At 39.9% G+C, this 18,111-nt stretch overlaps 1 protein-coding gene across 2 annotated transcripts in view; it reads left to right on the top strand.

The window, feature by feature from the left end:
* LOC110959454 (F-BAR and double SH3 domains protein 2) overlaps positions 1-18,016 on the top strand; it is a 77,663-nt gene extending 59,647 nt beyond the window's left edge. For both annotated transcript variants that reach the window (XM_022206338.2, XM_022206331.2), the window contains 8 exons: positions 49-111; positions 7,167-7,301; positions 7,619-7,702; positions 8,574-8,751; positions 9,997-10,217; positions 12,921-13,113; positions 13,203-13,297; positions 14,179-18,016. In XM_022206338.2, coding sequence (XP_022062030.1) covers positions 49-111; positions 7,167-7,301; positions 7,619-7,702; positions 8,574-8,751; positions 9,997-10,217; positions 12,921-13,113; positions 13,203-13,297; positions 14,179-14,271 — 1,062 coding nt within the window. In that variant the 3' untranslated portion in view covers positions 14,272-18,016. The remainder of the gene's footprint in view (positions 1-48; positions 112-7,166; positions 7,302-7,618; positions 7,703-8,573; positions 8,752-9,996; positions 10,218-12,920; positions 13,114-13,202; positions 13,298-14,178) is intronic.
* Positions 18,017-18,111: the final 95 nt, after the last annotated feature.

The following is an 18,111-nucleotide window of genomic DNA, read 5'->3' as shown; positions in this document are numbered from 1 at the left end:
GACTGCAATATGTGTATAAACCCGCCACTCTCTCTGTGCATGCTGTAGGTGATGGAGGAGCTGGAGAATGAACGCTGGGCCAGCTACACTTCCCACGATCCCTCACTGTCGGTGAGACACTTCCCCTCACTGTGCCTACGTCGCAGCTTTCTAGCCAAGCCAGTAAAATTAAATCTGTTTTCACAGAAATAGAAAGGTTATTAATAAAATGGAAAAATCGCAGAAGGAATTATGAACCTGTGAAACATGTTAACCTAAAAATAGACCCTAATGTTGCGACCTTTTTCTGCAAAACTGTCTAATGCCTCCAGTAAAGAGGGTTTTTGACTTGGCTAGAAAGCACACATCTCACACCTGCTAGACAAAATAGTCATAACTGCACAGTGGGCTGGGACCTGGAAATCTAGAAAATTTGACCCCCTCCAAATTGCTTTTGTTTTTGTTTTTCTTATAGTAGAATAAAAATCCAGTTCAAAAAAAAAAAAAATCAAGTCAAACGGTCTATTCTTTAAAAAGTTCTGCCAGTTTGAATCTCAGGAAATGACACATTCCACAGGCGTAAAAAAATTTATATTTGAGCTTTTCATTCTATTTCTTTTTGAGAAATTAATAATTTTTACCTGAGATTTTAACAATATTCAGGTTTACCTGCTCCAAATTTTCTTAATTGCTTAAATTTAGAAGATTTCTGCAAAGTTTGAAAAAATATAGTAAATTTTCACTTTTTTTTCTGAGACTATTTTCATGTACCACCCAGAATATTTTCACTTGCCATAAGCCAGATATGGGAAAGTATATATTTTCTGAAAGAATAGGATGTCAGGTGTTGAAAAATACAAGTGTCAGAAAATCTGGCTTATGGCAACTCTCACAGATCAAATTTTACTGAAGAAGGTCTAAGTTCCCCTGTGTGGGCGATTGATGTTAGCACGTATGTATCCAAACTGTAAGTAGTACTTCTAATATACACGTACTTTGCAGTATAAAAAGACTTCTAGATGTCTCTAAGTGTAACAACTCCCTTCAAATTTTGAAAATGGTCATTTAAGGCATCAATTTAGGGCAGATTTCATTAAAAATTCTTGAAATTTGGTAGATTTTTCCAGTTTAGACTTCATGTTTCACTGTTATGTTTTTTGTAAAGTAGTCATTTACTCTGCATAGAATTAGTTAATAAAACATTTGAAGGCAATATCATGTCTCGCCTTTCAAATTTACGTTTAATCACCAAATTCCATCGGTGGAACCCTACACTTATGTCTAGAAAAATCTCCCTGCAGCCTTAACTTTTTAATATAATTTAAAGATATCTTTTTAGATGTATTCCCAAGTATATTGCGGTTGAAATGAGCCCTCAATCACTACCAGGGGATGATTTTTAGCCAAGATATTACATTTTTTCCAAAAAATAAGCCGAGCAGCCCACTGTGAACTGTCTCCACTGTGTGCATGGTGCCCAGTTCATTCCACTTTAAATGAAAATTTGCTCACTGAATTGTTTGAGTCGCAACTGCTATATGTTCACCTGTCCTCCCAACAGCTTTTCTTCTTGCACTACAGAAAATAGCACACACAGTTCAGGACATTCAAAACTTTAAAGTCTTAACACACTGGTTCATGATCATAGACTTTACATTCTTTATGACTCCATTATAAGTGAAAACCACCCAGCTATAGTAGTTCAGCGGAGAAATCGCTTTCTGAATGATGTAAATTGCCAAATAATTGACCTCGGCCCTGCTGCCTAATCATCTATCACACCCGTTACAGCCTCTTAAAACGCCCCACTTCCCCCAGCAGAATACTGATGCAGTCCCCACACAACTTGCAGTTTTTATTTCATAACCCTTAGTTTTAATGGCACAAGCTCTGAGTGCAAATCTGAAGCCTTTTTATTGTCTCATCATGTTCATGAGTGGGTGTCTTATTGTACGCATGTCAAGACTTAAGAGGTGGACTCCAGATAGCATCACACTCTCACTTTATTCCCTAATAGTGGTAGTAGATTCCCATTTTGCCTACCCTTTTTTATTCTACCATTGATAAGTTTGACATTTTATTTTATGCTTTTTTGCTTTCTGGCTGAGAAATTAATGACGACATTGATACCACTCTGATCTCTTTGCTTTGCAGATTTGGAAGTCATAAATGCTTTTGTCTTTGTAGATTCTGGAGCAGGTTTACATGTACCATCATTAGTTCCACATCATGTTCAGCTGCTTAGTGTCCAGTCAGCCAATCACATGGCTACAACTCAATACATTCAGTCCTGTAGACACAGTGAAGAGGTGCTACTGAAGTTCAAATTAAGCATCAGTATGAGGATGAGAGGTGACTTTGAACGCTGTGTGGTTGTTGGTGCCAAATAAGTTGCTTTGAATATATCCAAAACATGTAACCATCTCTAGGGTTTACAGAGAATGGTCCTTAAAAACACCCAGTGACTAGCCTAGCCGCGCTAGACAACCCACGGCAACGAATTTAATTCTCTGCCAGGGTGGGTCTAGTTACCCTCCATAAGGCTTGAGGCTGGATTCTCCTAAAACTGGCCGGACCAATCACCATGAAGTGTAGAGTCAGAAGGCGGGCGTAACTAAGTGACGACAGAGGCGTGACGATTCTGACAGAAACAACCGGCGCACAATAAACAGTTATCTTTGGACTCGGCTTTGGCCACAGCCCTTAAAGATTTGAAGCTAAAATTCAACTTGAAAGATAAACAAAGGACGGCACTGAAGTGTTTCATTGAGAAGAAAGACGTATTTGGACTTATGCCGACGGGATATGGCAAATCCTTAATATACCAGTTGGCTCCACTGGTTGGGAAGCTAATGGGACTTAGCCACAATCCACCGGCGCTCTCGGAACTACGTCAGCCTATTCGTTGCACTGATTGGTTGTATACCTACCCAATTGCTGCAGAGTGATTTGAAAGACAACCTTTTAGCCCGCCTCCCTCCCTGTCGAGCGGCCCTAGACCCTTGTGCCGTCAGAATTCAGAACGGCTACCCAGTGACAGTTCTGTGGGTGAAAAGGTTTTGTTGAAAGTAGTGGTCAGAGAAGTAAAATAACCACTTGTTGCAACCAAGGTATGCAGAAGAGCATCTCTGATCGGGCAACATGTTTAACCTTGAATCAGATGGGCTTCAACAGCAAAAGACCTCACCGGGTGCCTCTCCTTATCAGCTTAGAACAGGAAACTGAGACTGCAGTCAGCGTCAACTCTCCAAAACCGGACATTAAAAAATTTTAATTACCCTGCCTTGTCTGAGTGTGGATTCCTGTGGCAGCATTCAGGTCAGAGGGTCAGAATTTGGTGGAAAAAACATTAAAACTTGGATCCATCTTGTCTTGTATCAACGGTTCAGGCTGCTGGTGGTGTAATGGTGTGTGTGTGTGTGTGTGTGTGTGTGTGGGGGGGGGGTATTTTCTTGGCACACTTAGTACCACTTGAGCATCGTTGTAACACCACAGCCAGTCTGAGTATTATTGCTGACCATGGTCATTCCTTTATGGCCCAGTGTACCCATCTTCTAATGGCCACTCTCAGCAGGATAATGCACCATGACACAAAGTTCATTTCATCTCAGAATGGTTTGTTGGACATGACAGTGAGTTCAGTGGTGCTCGCATGCCCTTCAGAGAGCATCTTAGGGATGTGGTGGAACTACAGACTCGTATCATGAAGGTGCAGCCAAGAAATCTGCAGCAGCTGTGATGCTGTTAAGTCAATATGAACCAAAATCTCTGAGGAATGTTTCCAGTAGGTGGTCTGTGAATGTATGATTTGTTACAAAATGTAGAAGTGCTGTGAATAACTGAGTTTAGTTGATATTTCTCAAAAATAGATTTTACAAAACTCACATGTCAAACTGTGTCTACAATGCAGCCTTAGTTGTTGTGTTCTCGTGTGTCTATGAATGTGTGTTTACATCAGGTCTGCAGGGAGGAATGTGCATGTCCATGAATGTTAGATTAATCCCACAAAGGACTTTGTGAGGAGACATGTGTGTCTAACTGTCAACAAAACTAAACATAGTCAGTCTGCTCCACTGGAAGCACTTGACATTCTGTGCACATGATGTTGCAGCTCGCAGCTAACACCAGAGAGAGAGAGAGGAGTGAGAGAGAGAGAGAGGAGTGAGAGAGAGAGAGAGAGAGAGAGAGAGAGAGGAGTGAGAGAGAATATGGAGAGAGAGAAATGTAGGAAGAGATAACTGGGAAGGGAATGAAAGAGAGAGCTGTGCAGTGAAAGAAGGAGCAAGGAGAGAGATGGTGAAGGAGGAGAGAATTAGCTGAGAAAAAGAAGAGGTGGTGTGATGTGGAGGGGAGAGTCACATCAGAGTGATAATGCTGGAGTAAAATTGGATGCAGAGGTGAGAGAGACTTGGGGAATTGTGAAAAACAGCAAAGAACATACTGTAAGCCCAGAGAGAACTATAAAAAATATTACATTTGGTGCGTTTGCACAGAAAAAAACGGTGACCAAAACAAAGAAATGCCGTTTGAAAGCCAAGCATCTCTAACTCTGACACATTTGCATCTCAAAACACTTTATTGCCAGTAGTCCGTATTAGTGGGATTTTGAAACCTCATAACTTTTCTTGCCCTATTTATAAGATTAACCAGTCAAAGACTGGTGTGTGTGTGTGTGTGTGTGTGTGTGTGTGTGTGTGTGTGTGTGTGTGTGTGTGTGTGTGTGTGTGTGTGTGTGTGTGTGTGTGTGTGTGTGTGTGTGTGTGTGTGTGTGTGTGTGTGTGTGTGTGTGTGTGTGTGTGTGTGTGTGTGTGTCATGAAAAAGAACAGACCAGGAGGCACGCTGAGTATTCAGGCATATGACAGCAGTTTATTAGGCCTTTGATTTTATTTGGAGTGTACTGGAGACTGACAGCAGCAAGAAAAAAAGCGATAACTGTTATTAACAAGGTGCAACAAAGGAAATGCAGAGGGAGAGAGACAGAGTGTCGGAGGAAAACTGTAGGAGGGATTGCTAACAGCAGTTTGCTGATTAGGGAGAGGTCAAGAGGTGGCCTACAGCAATAGAAAGGATGGATGGATTGTGCATCATAATCAGCAGAGGAGGGCCCAGAAAAACAATGAGAGCAGGGAGCAGGCACTTCCCTTGGCCCTTTCTTCATTCCACTCAGTTTTATTAATACGAGTATGAAATACTGGAAGCCACAAACTTTCAAGTCTCTCGGGCAGCCGCTGCCTCATTACAATATCACTTTTACAGTTATTACCTCCAGGACCAATAAAAGCTGCCATTGGTCTGCATCTCAGCTGTATTGGTACACAGACTGACATGTATATTTGGTGAGGTTTTATTGGGTTATTACTGAAATACATGCTGGTCACTTACTTCAGGGATGGAATGGAATCGGCCCTCAGACTGCTCGGTGTGCTCTTAAATCATTGCAGTAAAGTGGATAGGAATGACGTTAGCAAGATACATGCAGCCACAAAAATTCAGATACTATGAAACTGGACATCAAGTTGTTTTTTTCCATCACATTGAGTCCACCTCTTTGCTCTGTTATGTCATCCATGGTTGTCTGAGGTCACTCTCTCTTTACAATGTAACTATTGTTGCTCACATGTAGTGCAGCAAAATGCCTTAGAAATAAATCGACAGGGAATTAATTACTGCCAAATCTTCAAGCTATATCAGTTTCTGAAAGCGCACAATAGTTAGTCTTCTTATTTGGGGGTACAAATTTTGTAACTTGTGCATTCTGTGTGACTTTGTTTTCGCCTGAAATGTCTCTGAAACTGCATGAAACTATTGCAAGGACTACGTAATTCTGCAGCTATTCAGGTGAAACCAACTTTGCTGACTCTGACTTGGTTTTCAGGGAAAATTCCCCCAACCTACACAAAAGATCCATTTTTGGTGTGCAAATTCACATACCCTTCTGGATGAATGCAAATATTTGTGAATCTATGGACAGTCTGTGCTTTTTGTCCATGGTTTGCAGTCCATTAGCTATCGATGCAAACATGCTAAACTAAGTTAGTGAACGTGACAAACATTGTACTGTCAGGTGGAGTCAAATTTAGCATGTTAGCATGCTGAAATGAGTATTTACTCAAAGCACAGCAATGTCTCAGTACATTACATTTTACATTAGAGTTAATTATAAACCAAAAGCAAACATACAGTCACTGCATTTAAGATACATTTTTTTCTTAACCATCTCCAGTGGAAAGTGTAATAAGGGTGTGTGGGTTTTTTTTGTTAAACTAGCGAATGCTGTTAGACCACACCTGAAGGTGTGTTTTTCCCTAGAGAATAGATTCTTCTGTCCAAGAGACTAACTTGGGAGTTTGGGAGTCTGTTTTGTTCTGCACTGGTGTTGAGTTTACTGTGTCAACAGAAATTTGATGACTAAACACAATGACCTAGGAATACACAAACACACTCACACATGCACACACACTCTGTATTGTTACTGGCCAGATCAGCTTGCTGTGTGTGATGGATCTTTCTACCAGCTGGATCACATGACATTCACATAAGCCAGTAAAATTCACATGGAACAAAAGAGGGAGGGGCTGGATCATATGAAACATTAGTCCTCCTACACCTGTCTGTAAAAGCTACAGTACACAGCCTGAGCAGGACAGAGAAGCTTAGACAGGAAGGAAAGGTAAGGAATCATCACTGCAGATTGGTTTATGAGACGAGCACAGAGGAGGAAAAGATAACAGGTTAAACTGACAGACCGTGCAAATGATTAACGGATGATAGAAGGCAGTGGGAGTGGAAGCTCGGACAGTAACACAGCAAGAGTGTCAAGGGCAGAGGCAGGGAGCAGCAAGGTTAATGGCAGAGAGGGAGCTGTAGACACCAGACAAAATCATAGATGAGCAAACGATAGAACAAGTCACCTACTAGCTGAGCATCACTTTAGGACGGTAGGAATTACAACCAGACACTTGTGTAGTTTCATTCATTTTTTGGTGATGTAATCCAAGTATGGAGTCAAACTTCAAAGATTTAAGTTCTTTTTTATATCTGGACACCTGTTTGTGTACTTGATCTGTTTTTTTTTTTTTTTTTTTTATTCTGGAGCGTCAACAGTGAGTGGGGCTTTTAGTCTTTGTCCTTGTGCTTATCAGACTTTTTGACTTTATCTGGCTGCGGCTCTATTTGTGTGTTAAAGGGCACAGTGGACTTGGAGCGCGAGGAAGGCGAAGAGTGTGAAGAGAATATGGAGGTTTTTGATGACAGCAGCTCCAGTCCTTCGGGAACCCTGCGCAACTACCCGCTAACCTGCAAAGTCCTGTACTCATACAAGGTATAAAGCAGCACACACACACCGACCGAGGCACTATCTGCAGTTTCATGATAACACACATACATATGAGCTGTCTGCTGCCAGGAGAGGAACACACACTGCACAGTATTATGCATATTTATGTGCACAATGAGACAAGAACATTTGAGTATCAGAATTTTATTTGCATGAACTGATGAATTCAGAATCAACTGCCTTGAAATTTTCAGCAGTTTAAAATGAATTATTTACGAAAAAGTATCGCCTGTGAAATATGATTACTGTCTTTCTTGTTCCCACTTTCATTTTCTTTCTTTTTCTGTGTGTCTCTCCTGCAGGCATCTCAGCCAGACGAGTTAACAATTGATGAACAGGAGATGTTGGAGGTCATTGAGGATGGAGACATGGAGGACTGGGTCAAGGTGCGTAAACCCCCACACAGACTTCAGTTTAGTTTATTAGTTTACTTAACAGGGACAATGTACAAACACATTAATCTTAAAAAGAAAAGATGCTTTGCACCAGATTATAGCTGTTTGCTAATTTCCATCTGCAGTCCCTGGGCAGATACAACATATATAATGAATATAAAACAGTAGATTAAACAAATTCAAAAAATTAACCTTAGCTCATCAATAAAATACATCAGAATTACACATACATTTATATATAACTTATTCAAGATAAAATTATCAAAATATATAAAACAAAAGTAGCAACAACAATAAAATCAAAACATTACGTTACTAAATAAAAGAGAAACACTTTAAAATAGACTAGTGCTGACATGTCTGATTATTGAGAATATGTGTTTTTAAATTTTTTGAGAAAGTGTGTAGATCTACAGACGTCTTCAAGCTAACTGGGAGGTTGTTCCAGTGTTTGATAATTTTATAAGAGAAGGCTGCTCGACCAAGCGCAGATGATCTATAAAGGCCAGCGCAGTTTCTTTGTGCAGTAGAACGCGTTGATCGGGTCGTCTGATCAGAATAAAGTCTAATGAAGTTTTTTAATGGAGGTGGAGCAATATTATTTACAATTTTGAAGACAGTTCTTAAATTTGTATATAAAATCAAATTGTCAAAGCTGAGCATTTTATATTTGCAAAGAATATTACAGTGATGATGGCACAGAGGTTTTCTGTCATGTATTTTCAATGCCTGATTATAGTCAGTCACACAGATGCGCATCATGTTTGTATTTGCAGCTTGCTTTATCTCACCAGTTCTGTTGTGCACCGTCTGTCTGCTCAAACGTGCTAGTGTGGCATCTCACTGTTTATTTTTCTCCCAGGCACGCAATAAGACAGGTCAAGTGGGATACGTCCCTGAGAAATACCTACAGTTCCCGACCTCCAACAGCCTGCTGAGCATGCTCCAGTCTCTGGCTACGCTTGATGCCCGATCACACACCTCGTCCAATTCCACGGAGCCCGAGCTGCACTCTGGCTGCATCAATGGAGACACAAACAGTGAGTGTTTTGCAAACCAAGGAAGAGTAAATTATTCATGGTAATAATCACGCTGCATGGAAGGAGTTTTAGCAAATGAAGTTAGTTCCACTTGCACCAGTGTAAATGTTATTTCCCAATAATGAGGTATTTTTCTCTTTACTGCTCCAGCGGAGTCCAACTATAGGAAACAGTGATTTTGCTAAGCAAGGTGTTCCCTGAAAGAGCAAATGTGGAGGCTGTCTGCTGAACCATGTTAGGTTAATCAATGTGAAATTACACGGTAAATCCAAATATGGGAAGAAATACAAGCCACTGTTCAGTAAAAAGCAGAGTTTAATAGAACACCCTACCTTTAATACACTTTTATAAGTTTTGTCTCTGCTGCTTCCTTTTCTATTCATATCCATTAAGCAATTCCAAATGTTGTTGCTGCCATTCCTGTGGCTCACTGCTGCAGAAACTAGTTCAAAGTGATTGTAGAAATCTGTGTGAAGAGAGTGGTTGAAATTGCCTTCCAGTTTAATGAAATGGGCAGCACTTATGGTCTGTCTCTTATTTTTACAGAACTGTCCAAACACACACTTTGGGTGTTGAAAGTCTAAAAGCAGCCAGCAGTGAAAGAAGTCATCAGGCTCACAACTTAATTTAAAAGTAAATTAAATTGCTGGACAAAGGCTTGGAGCGGAAATTCACAACAGCCTCTAAAAACAGGCTGGAGATGCTTTTGCTCTGAGAGATGTTGGCAAGGCTTGCTGAACCACAACTATGTGGTTGACAGTGTAAATAACATCTAACTTCATTACTTTAGATCATTAAAAACATGTATTAATGACCTTTAATCAGTCTAGCACATTTCCACTGCGTTAAAAATGACGAGAAGAAGTAACAAAAAAATGACACCAGATAGTCATCTTATCTTTGCTTTAGTTAAATATCACTTTTCGTCTTTCTCCTACCTTCCTAATTGGCCTTTTTTTATTTTTATTTTTTTCCAGCCTTACCCATTTTCCATCTCCTCCTGCTCTTCCTTTCAGTGTCTACTCTACCTGAACACTTGGACACAGCTCCTGAGTAAATCCTGTCACCTAATTATTGGTTACAGCGTTCTCTCTTGTCCGTCTCCCTCACTTCAGCCTCATGTACCATTTTCTTTATGACAATTAGAACCAAGCAGACGAGGAGTTATATTTTCCTTGAGAATTATCGTTTAGTGTCACGCTTATCACTTTCTCTCTGTATCATTATCGCCCTTTCTCTCTGCAGTGGTGTATGTCCGCGCACTTTACGATTACGAGGGCCAGGCAGACGAGGAACTGTCCTTCTGCGAGGGAGCTGTGATCCGTCTGTTGAGCCGTGACACTCAGACGGACGACGGCTTCTGGGAGGGCGAGCTGAACGGGCGGGTGGGTGTTTTCCCCTCCGTGCTGGTAGAAGATCTCACAGAGAACGGGGAGACCAGTGGAGGAGGGGCAGGTGACACACAGGTACGCCAACACCTGAACACACTGGAATAAATCTCACAGATAAGACATGCGCAGGAGCAAATATTGAGCTAATTTTATGTGGCACAGGCATATGTAACCCAGTGGGAAAGCTCAAGCAGCAGATTTAAAATACAGACATGTTCCCACTTATGTAACACACAGACATTTAGTGCCGGAGCTGGACATTTGGTCTTATCAGCCTTTCCTCAGGGCAGAAATACCACGGATTGAGTGTAGTCTACTGTGCCACTTTGTGCCCCCACTTCCCTCCCTTTCCTGCCTGTTGTCCAGTTGATCTATCAGCAAAGCAGAGTTCACAAACAGTGGATCAGAGCTGCAGTGTTCCTGCAGCTCTCTGATAAAAACCCGGCACTGCAATCAGAGAAGAAGTTCTTATCTGTGGCACTGAATGGTGCCCTATTAGTGGTTCAGCAACAGGAAGGATACAGCCTCTCCCTTCCTACAAGCCTGCAGACTTAACACGCAACACAACAACTTTTAAAGACGTTTGAGTGGTTTGTGGGGAAGGCTGATTGAAAATGTATGTGTAATTATGCTGGTTGATGATATGGAAATGGTAAAGTTATGTGTAGCAAACCGGAGGTATTTCTGTAATCTGTTCCCTAAATTAAAAATGGCTGACTTTTTTGCAATTTAGCTGTTTTTTGTTTAATCTTTTCAGCTCTTGTCAGTGTTGTTTCCAGCAGCAGGAGTCAAATGTTTTCAGTGAAAAGGCCTAAAAATCATGCAATATCCTGCACATCAACATATACTGGACCTAGGTGATAAACCTAGTGGGGAATGTAGCATATTTGGTGGATATTGGTAGCAAATAGGAAACTTATTTGGCAATTAACAGCTTTATATTATGATGATATGCAACTATTCTGTACATACCCTGTTAGACTGCCCCCAAGGAAATAAATTATTGCAAATAATTCACAGATAATACTGACCGATTAGCCCAATCCTGTGTGTTTTTCTCTTACAGTTATTTGGATGCATGTACTGTATATGGTTTATGCAGGTTTCCCTGAAATTACTATAATGGACCGGGTTCCATTTCTGTTTCATTATCAGCATAGCACACATCTGAACTACATGATGTTACATTAATGCACAACATTAAAACTTTACTGTGATGAATCTGAGACTACAGGTTGATGAGGCTCACTAATAATACATGGAATCTGGGTTCGACTAAATCCTAACGAGCTGTAATTTAGTTTGCTGTTGCAGCTCTTTGTAGGAGTCTTTTCTGAGTTTATTAATTGACTTTAGCATTGGACAGAAGGAGGGTCCTTATTGGAGTCTACAAGTGAGAGAGTTGTGTGCATTGTGTGTGTCTCGGCTGAATGCTGGGTGGTGATGAATTCTTTTTAAGCCATATGTCTTAGCTCTGAGTTTTGGAAAAATGGCTTTAAACACTGATCAGACCAGAGTGACTGAAGATAAACCAGACTACAGAAGTATTGAATTCCAGATGTTTTTAATGGAAAACAACGTTTTATAAATAGATGAGCAATTTCAAGGCCCTGGTTCCTGACTGGTTCCTCATTTGTTCCCACCTCCATCAAACTCCTAAACAATGCTGCTTAGGCCGAAGATTGTGCAATTATTTTTAATTTTCTATAGCGTATGTTTGTGTCGTGTGACCTTGGGACATGTGCAATACTGTTGTTTTTTTGTTTGTTTTGTTTTTATAATGTGTTTTATGTGCAATACTGCTTTTATGTGTTTTTATGCACAATATTGTTTTTATGTGTTTTTTGTGCAAGACTGGTAGCACAGCTTTAAGTCCAACACAAATTTCCCCAAGTGGGACAATAAAGTATATTGAATTGAATTGAATTGAATTTACACACATAAATCACAGGGTAACTCTGGTAGTTATTTATAGTTATTAAATATCCATACTTGGAGGCAAGATCAATTACGATCTAATGGCAAGTCACACTATGTACTTTTTGTCACTTTAGAGTGGTGAACGGAGTTAAGATTCAGTCTTATGTTTATTATTGCATTGTTACTCATTGTACGTCACTTGATGTCCTGTCTAATCTATTTGTATGACACATAAAGTGTTTGTATTGTGTCTCTGTCCGTCACTGCGGTGTTTACATCTGAATCAAGCCAAGAGGAATATTATCATAAGTGACCTTTGTCTGACTGATGTAGGATTTATGAAACCATGCCCCATTTCTGGAAAAAAAAGGCTCTAAGTTAAAACTGCTTTTAACCAGTTGGATAAACTTTTTGCAACTTGGCAAAGCCCACTGATGGAGAGATGGAGGATAATCCCTTCAGTGCCCATCAGGCCAACATTCATATTCAGAGGACGTATTGACCTCTAATTTTATTTCTTCCCTTTCAAGTAGCCACAACTTGCTTCTTATTTATGAATTCCTTGGCTTAAGATGTGTTCAGTTAAAGGATGATTACCAAAGCATTTATTGTTATTATCACTGTATATAAAAGCCAGGGATGCATTTATTGAGGCTATTTAAGATAGTTTTTATGGTCCAAATTGTTAAGCTTTGACTCATTTCAATGACAGTGGTTTAGGATGTACTGTCATCAATTTATTTCCATATTTGTCGCTGTGTAAAGAGAATGGGATTCATTTCAGTGAGTTTAAAATCAAACATGAGGAGAAAATAATTGATTGAAATGAATGATTTTTGTTTCTGCCCCTTCCTGTAGATCTCTCCATCTTTAAAGTTGCCATCCTCTCTGCCACCTCTCCCGCTGTACGACCAACCCCCCATCAGCCCCTTCACCAGCCCCGAGACCTCCACCCCGCCTCCTCTGCCTCGCTCACCCTCTGCTGCACTTAACGGGGAGCATAAACCTCCGCTGCCCGCCTCGTCACACAAAGGGCCGCTGTCCACCCACAGTAAGACACGCACACACACACAACAACTTTAATCAGCCACAGAAGATCAGTGTGGCTTTTTATTTGAAACTTTGTCTCCTATTGTGTAGATCAAAGCTCTGGCAGGAGTCCAGTGTCTCCTGGATTTGCTCAGACTCAGCCGCTGCGGTTCACTCCTGAAGGAGGCCCTGGCAAACTACGACCAGTTAGTATCAAAGATACTCAAGAAGCGCGTTTTGTGTTTACGATGTTGATGTTTCCTCTGATGGTAAATCTATAATGACATGGGTTGAGCAGTGTTTTTCTCACAGTTTCATGTAATACGTGGTTTTAGATTGACAAAGCAAAGTGATCATGACATTTAGGAAATTTGAGCAATAGTTTTCTGACAGACTAGATCTTTGTTTTTGTCTGAGATAACACGGCAAACATATTTGATCTGTAAATATGGTTGCGTTTTTCATGTCACAGTTAATAATAATATATTTTGTGAACTTCATTTTTTTAAACGGCTCACAGAAACACTGTAGATGTTCCCCTAGAAATAGAAATCGAACATGGATCTGCATTCACTCCTATTATTGATGCAAAAACAGTCCCTACTACTGATTTGATTATTAGCAAGAGCTGTGAATGAATGCTTTAGGAAAAGGGTATTGTAAGAGTATTTACCTCTATTGTCTGACATTTTACAGATCAAACACTTAATTGAAAATAACTGCCAACATTATCCATGATATAAATAACCGTTATTTGCAGTACAGCATTTTATGCAAACTCTGATTCTTTCAGGTTTGTCGTGAAGCCAAGATGTCACACAAGTGTTCATAAACTGTATGACCTGTGAATCCCAAATATGAGTTCAAAGTACTGTGTTTATTTGAAAACAGGCTCTAAAAGTGGAGAATAAATGTTTCTTACTTTTTCGCTGCACTTTGTGATGATTAAAGGTTTGTGTCCCAGCACAGGAAATGAGCGTTATGCTGTTTGTCAGATTAAGAAAAGTAGGCCATCTCTATTGTTGCTTTGACTTTTCTCACTTTGGCTTCTGTTAAGCTTACATAATGTTTTTTTTCTTTTCTGCAGGTGCGAGCTGCTCCTCCTCCACCCAAACAGCATCCCCGCCGACAGCAGGAGAAAAGCGACAAGACGGAGGAGGTGGAGATCACGCTGGTGTGACAGACAGACGAGCTGACGGGCGGCTGCAGGCACACAAAAATGAAAACGGATCAAAGACAGACGTATCCTACAGGCTGAGGAACCGAACTGCTCTGAACTGAAGTGAGCGTAGATAAAGTGATGTGAAGTAAAACCGAAGTGAACCACGTCGACCCCCTCCGGCCGCTCCGCATCTTCTCTCATCCTCTAGTTGAGGAGGGGACAAAGCCAGAGTATCCAGTTAAATAATCTCTGTATTAGCTTCCTAATGAAGTGCAGCAGTAGCTGCCCCCACATGCCTCTTCACCCTCCCTTGTCTTTCCATTCTTGCCTTAAAACCTCACCTCAGTGCGCCGTAAACCAGACATGAAGAGGAGGAAGAATGTTTGGAGAGAGGGAGTGTGAGGAAAAGTTACTGATGGGTTTGGCAAGTTTTCTTCTGTTTTGTTAGACTTACTTTAAGATAAGGAACACAATTTATCTCCGCTACATTTCACGTTTTTCACAGTCGCTAATATTTAATCATGAAGTATTAAAAATGTTTTAGAGCCCAAGAACTAACGAGATGTAGGCGGGGTTATCAGACATGTCAAATACATAAATAGTAAGTTAGAAAAAAAACATAATATGAATAAAGTTATATGCTCTTCTTTTAATTAGACCTTGAATCAGTTGATTAAATAAATTAAATGCTATTTATTTAACTCCTCTATTTGTCTATTCCCTTTTTTACCCACACACATGAGCTGAACGGCTGATATGCAGAGGGCCATTTAGGAAACCAGTAAATAATCTGTTCTGTGGGCAGAAAATGTTTTCACCCAGACACTTAAAGTCTTAGAGGATTTTAGAGATCAACTTGAACAACAGATGGTATTTTTAAGCTAAATTGGAGTTTTGAAGACATCTCTGGTGACGTTTCTTTTGATAAAACCAATATTTTGCCGCAAATTGGGGCTAACAGTCCTCTGTTGTGAGAGAAGGTGAATCGTAAATTGATAAATGATTAAAAAGGAAAGTAAAATGAATTAGTTTTACTTCATTTATATCCCACTGCTGCTTAAAACTTTTTTTAACTTGTCTGATTCCTTTCACTACATTTCATAAGTGTCAGGGCTCTATCAAAGTAAGCTTGATGAAAGGAAATAAGGAGGAAACTTGCTAAATTTGTCATATTTTGAAGTAAAGTGGGGGTTCAAGTCAATGGACAGAGAAGCTGGGCTCCAGCCCTTCCCTCGCCATATATAGTCATTATCATCATACGTATTTAATGTGTATTAGTACAGTACATTACTGTCGTCATAGGAATGTTATGCACAGCGTTTCATATAGACTAACTCAGCTGAATGGAGAACCATGTCTGATATGTAGTGGAAGTTTTACCTTCATCTTATACTGAAAGGGCGTTTGTAAATACGGTGGGAAGGAGAGATGAAAGGAGAGAAGGCAGGAGAGGATGAGAGACAAAAGGAGGCTGGATCCTCCCCTCTGCTCTTCACCTCTCCTCGCATCCCTCCTTTACGTCTCCCCCTCTTTTCTATAATGTCTGTTCTGTCTGTTGGCAGTCAGTGTGAATCAGTGGCTATCATATACACACATAGTTACTTTATATTGCACTCACGTTGCTATATCTTCTCTCATTCTGTGCGCTGTGTGTTTGTATCACAGGGTGGTTCAGGAGAAGGCGGCCGGTGCTTTGGAAGGCATCAGAATTGTTGGTATTCACTATGTGGTGACAGAGAAGTTTTATTTGAGATGACATAGACACTGAAAAATATCTGGTGATTCAGGAGTTTTGCCGAAGCACAGAATGAACTCTATAGCGTTTCTCCCTACAGATCATATCTCCTCTTACATTGATTTTCATCATTTATAACATTGTTCAGTTCAGCCGTGACGTATATCCTTGTTTACGTGACATGCGTTACATTCGCTGGTGTTATTTTTCTCTGGGGTCCCGACAAGCTTCCCCATCACACCACGATGCGAGTGTAGCTTTTTAATGCAGCAGAGAAAACAAGTGAACCTTTAACTTTTCCTTATCCTTTCATTGTGTCTTACATTTCAACTTTAACGATGGTGGAAACAGAAATCGAAAGAGGTGTATAAAGCAAATATATCATGGATGGAACTAGCAAATGACATTCAAATGGAGCCAAGTACAAATCTGTGGTGTTTTTTAGTCAAAGTAAATAAATCTACCCCCTTACATACCTTTCAAGCCTTTAAAAGTCCTAGCCTAAAGGGCAGCGTAGCACTTTTAATTTATTTGTACCTTCCCTGGAAAGTAGCAGTATAGCATCAGCATGAATAGAAAACATTCTGATGAGTCACTGTAGTTACAGCAGTCAGTTGTTCTTTTTCATTCTGATTCTATGGACTCTTTGTTTCAGTGTGACTGATACTTTTATAGAAAAAAAATGAATTCTCTACTCTTCCAGAGAAAGGGAGAGATGATTGTGGACAGTGTCATTTGGTGTTAATTTATAAGAAACAAAACAATAATCACATTACGGGATGTTTTGAATGCAGATATGGAGGGAATGTGTTTGTCTGGTCTCGGGATAGGCCTGGCTGTTTGTGTGATTGTTTATGAGAGAGAGGAGGAATTTTGATCAGATCTGTTTGTCTCTGAAGATGTGTCCCAGTTCCTTATTACACATTACCAAGGTTTGAGCTCAAAGAGTGTTCGTGCTGAATAAATAACAACTTAAAGTTTACTGCTGAATGTCAGTTTGGTACTCAATTGACTTTTTAAAGTTTTTTTAGTGTTTGGTTGTTAGACTCTGATGTCCCAGAATGCAGTGAAGCTGTTCACAGCTTGAAACGATTCAGAATTATTGTTCTTGACTCCAGAAATGTGACAAAACATAGAAAAAGGTTTCTTTGTTCAAGTCATTATCAATGCTCTGAAGTTGTAATTTTGCTGTATTAAAGTCTATTCATTTCTTGTGTTCTAACTGCAAAAATAGTTTATTTGGAGTATGAAATTCAGTTTGAAGAACTCACAGCATTGTATTGGGATGTAGTTTCATGTTGGGACACAGCTTTAGGCCTCATGCAAGAAGAGAAGAAACTTCAGTCTGAGTTCAAACTGATTGGTTTGCTCTTTGCAAAGTGGAGATGAATTATATCAGATTGAGAAAAGTGATGTGAGAAATGAAACCACAACATTTTTGTAGCATCCACACCTAACAAACTGAAGCATGCTGGAATTAGTTACACTTTCAGATACGAACCTCTGCTCTTCTGCTGTTTGGGACTTAGCATTGACTTGGAACAGCGACTTGAACAGCAGCCTCTCCTTGATCTCTCTGAGATCTTATTTAACGGTTTTCGAACTTGTTTTGAAGTTTATGGTTCGTCCACAGAACTTTCCACCGTAAATGCTCTATCAGTCAGTCTCATCAAGTATAAAATTTATGGCTTTTTGTTGCCAGTTGCCTCTTTGAACATGATTATTTTCCCTTTTTAACAGTCCCTTTGGTCTGCTACAGTGTTCATTTTTTATTGGTATGAGCCTGTTTTTTTTTTTTTATGTTTTATATAATTCTTTATTTTTCATGCGCGGATTTGGAGCAGCACAGCTGCTGTTATAAACGATGTGGTGGATAAACTGGCCTTCTCTCTCTTCAGACTGTTGCCATGGTGACAATAATGAGAACAGGTGCAAAAGTCTTTCTGCATATTATTATTGGCTGTACAAAAAATAAAGTTTGTATTTATTGTGTACAAATGTTAATTAATAAAAAAATATGGAAAAGTTGTTTCTCTGGCACTGTGGAGTTTTTATGTGTGTATTTGCATGTTTGTGTGCAGCAAATCTGAGCAGCATTTAAGAGTTTGTGTAATTGACATTTG

The sequence above is a fragment of the Acanthochromis polyacanthus genome, chromosome 13, assembly GCF_021347895.1.
Source record: "Acanthochromis polyacanthus isolate Apoly-LR-REF ecotype Palm Island chromosome 13, KAUST_Apoly_ChrSc, whole genome shotgun sequence".
NCBI lineage: Eukaryota > Metazoa > Chordata > Actinopteri > Pomacentridae > Acanthochromis > Acanthochromis polyacanthus.
Note: the sequence above shows the minus strand (reverse complement) of the source record. Positions and strands in the feature narration are given on the sequence as shown.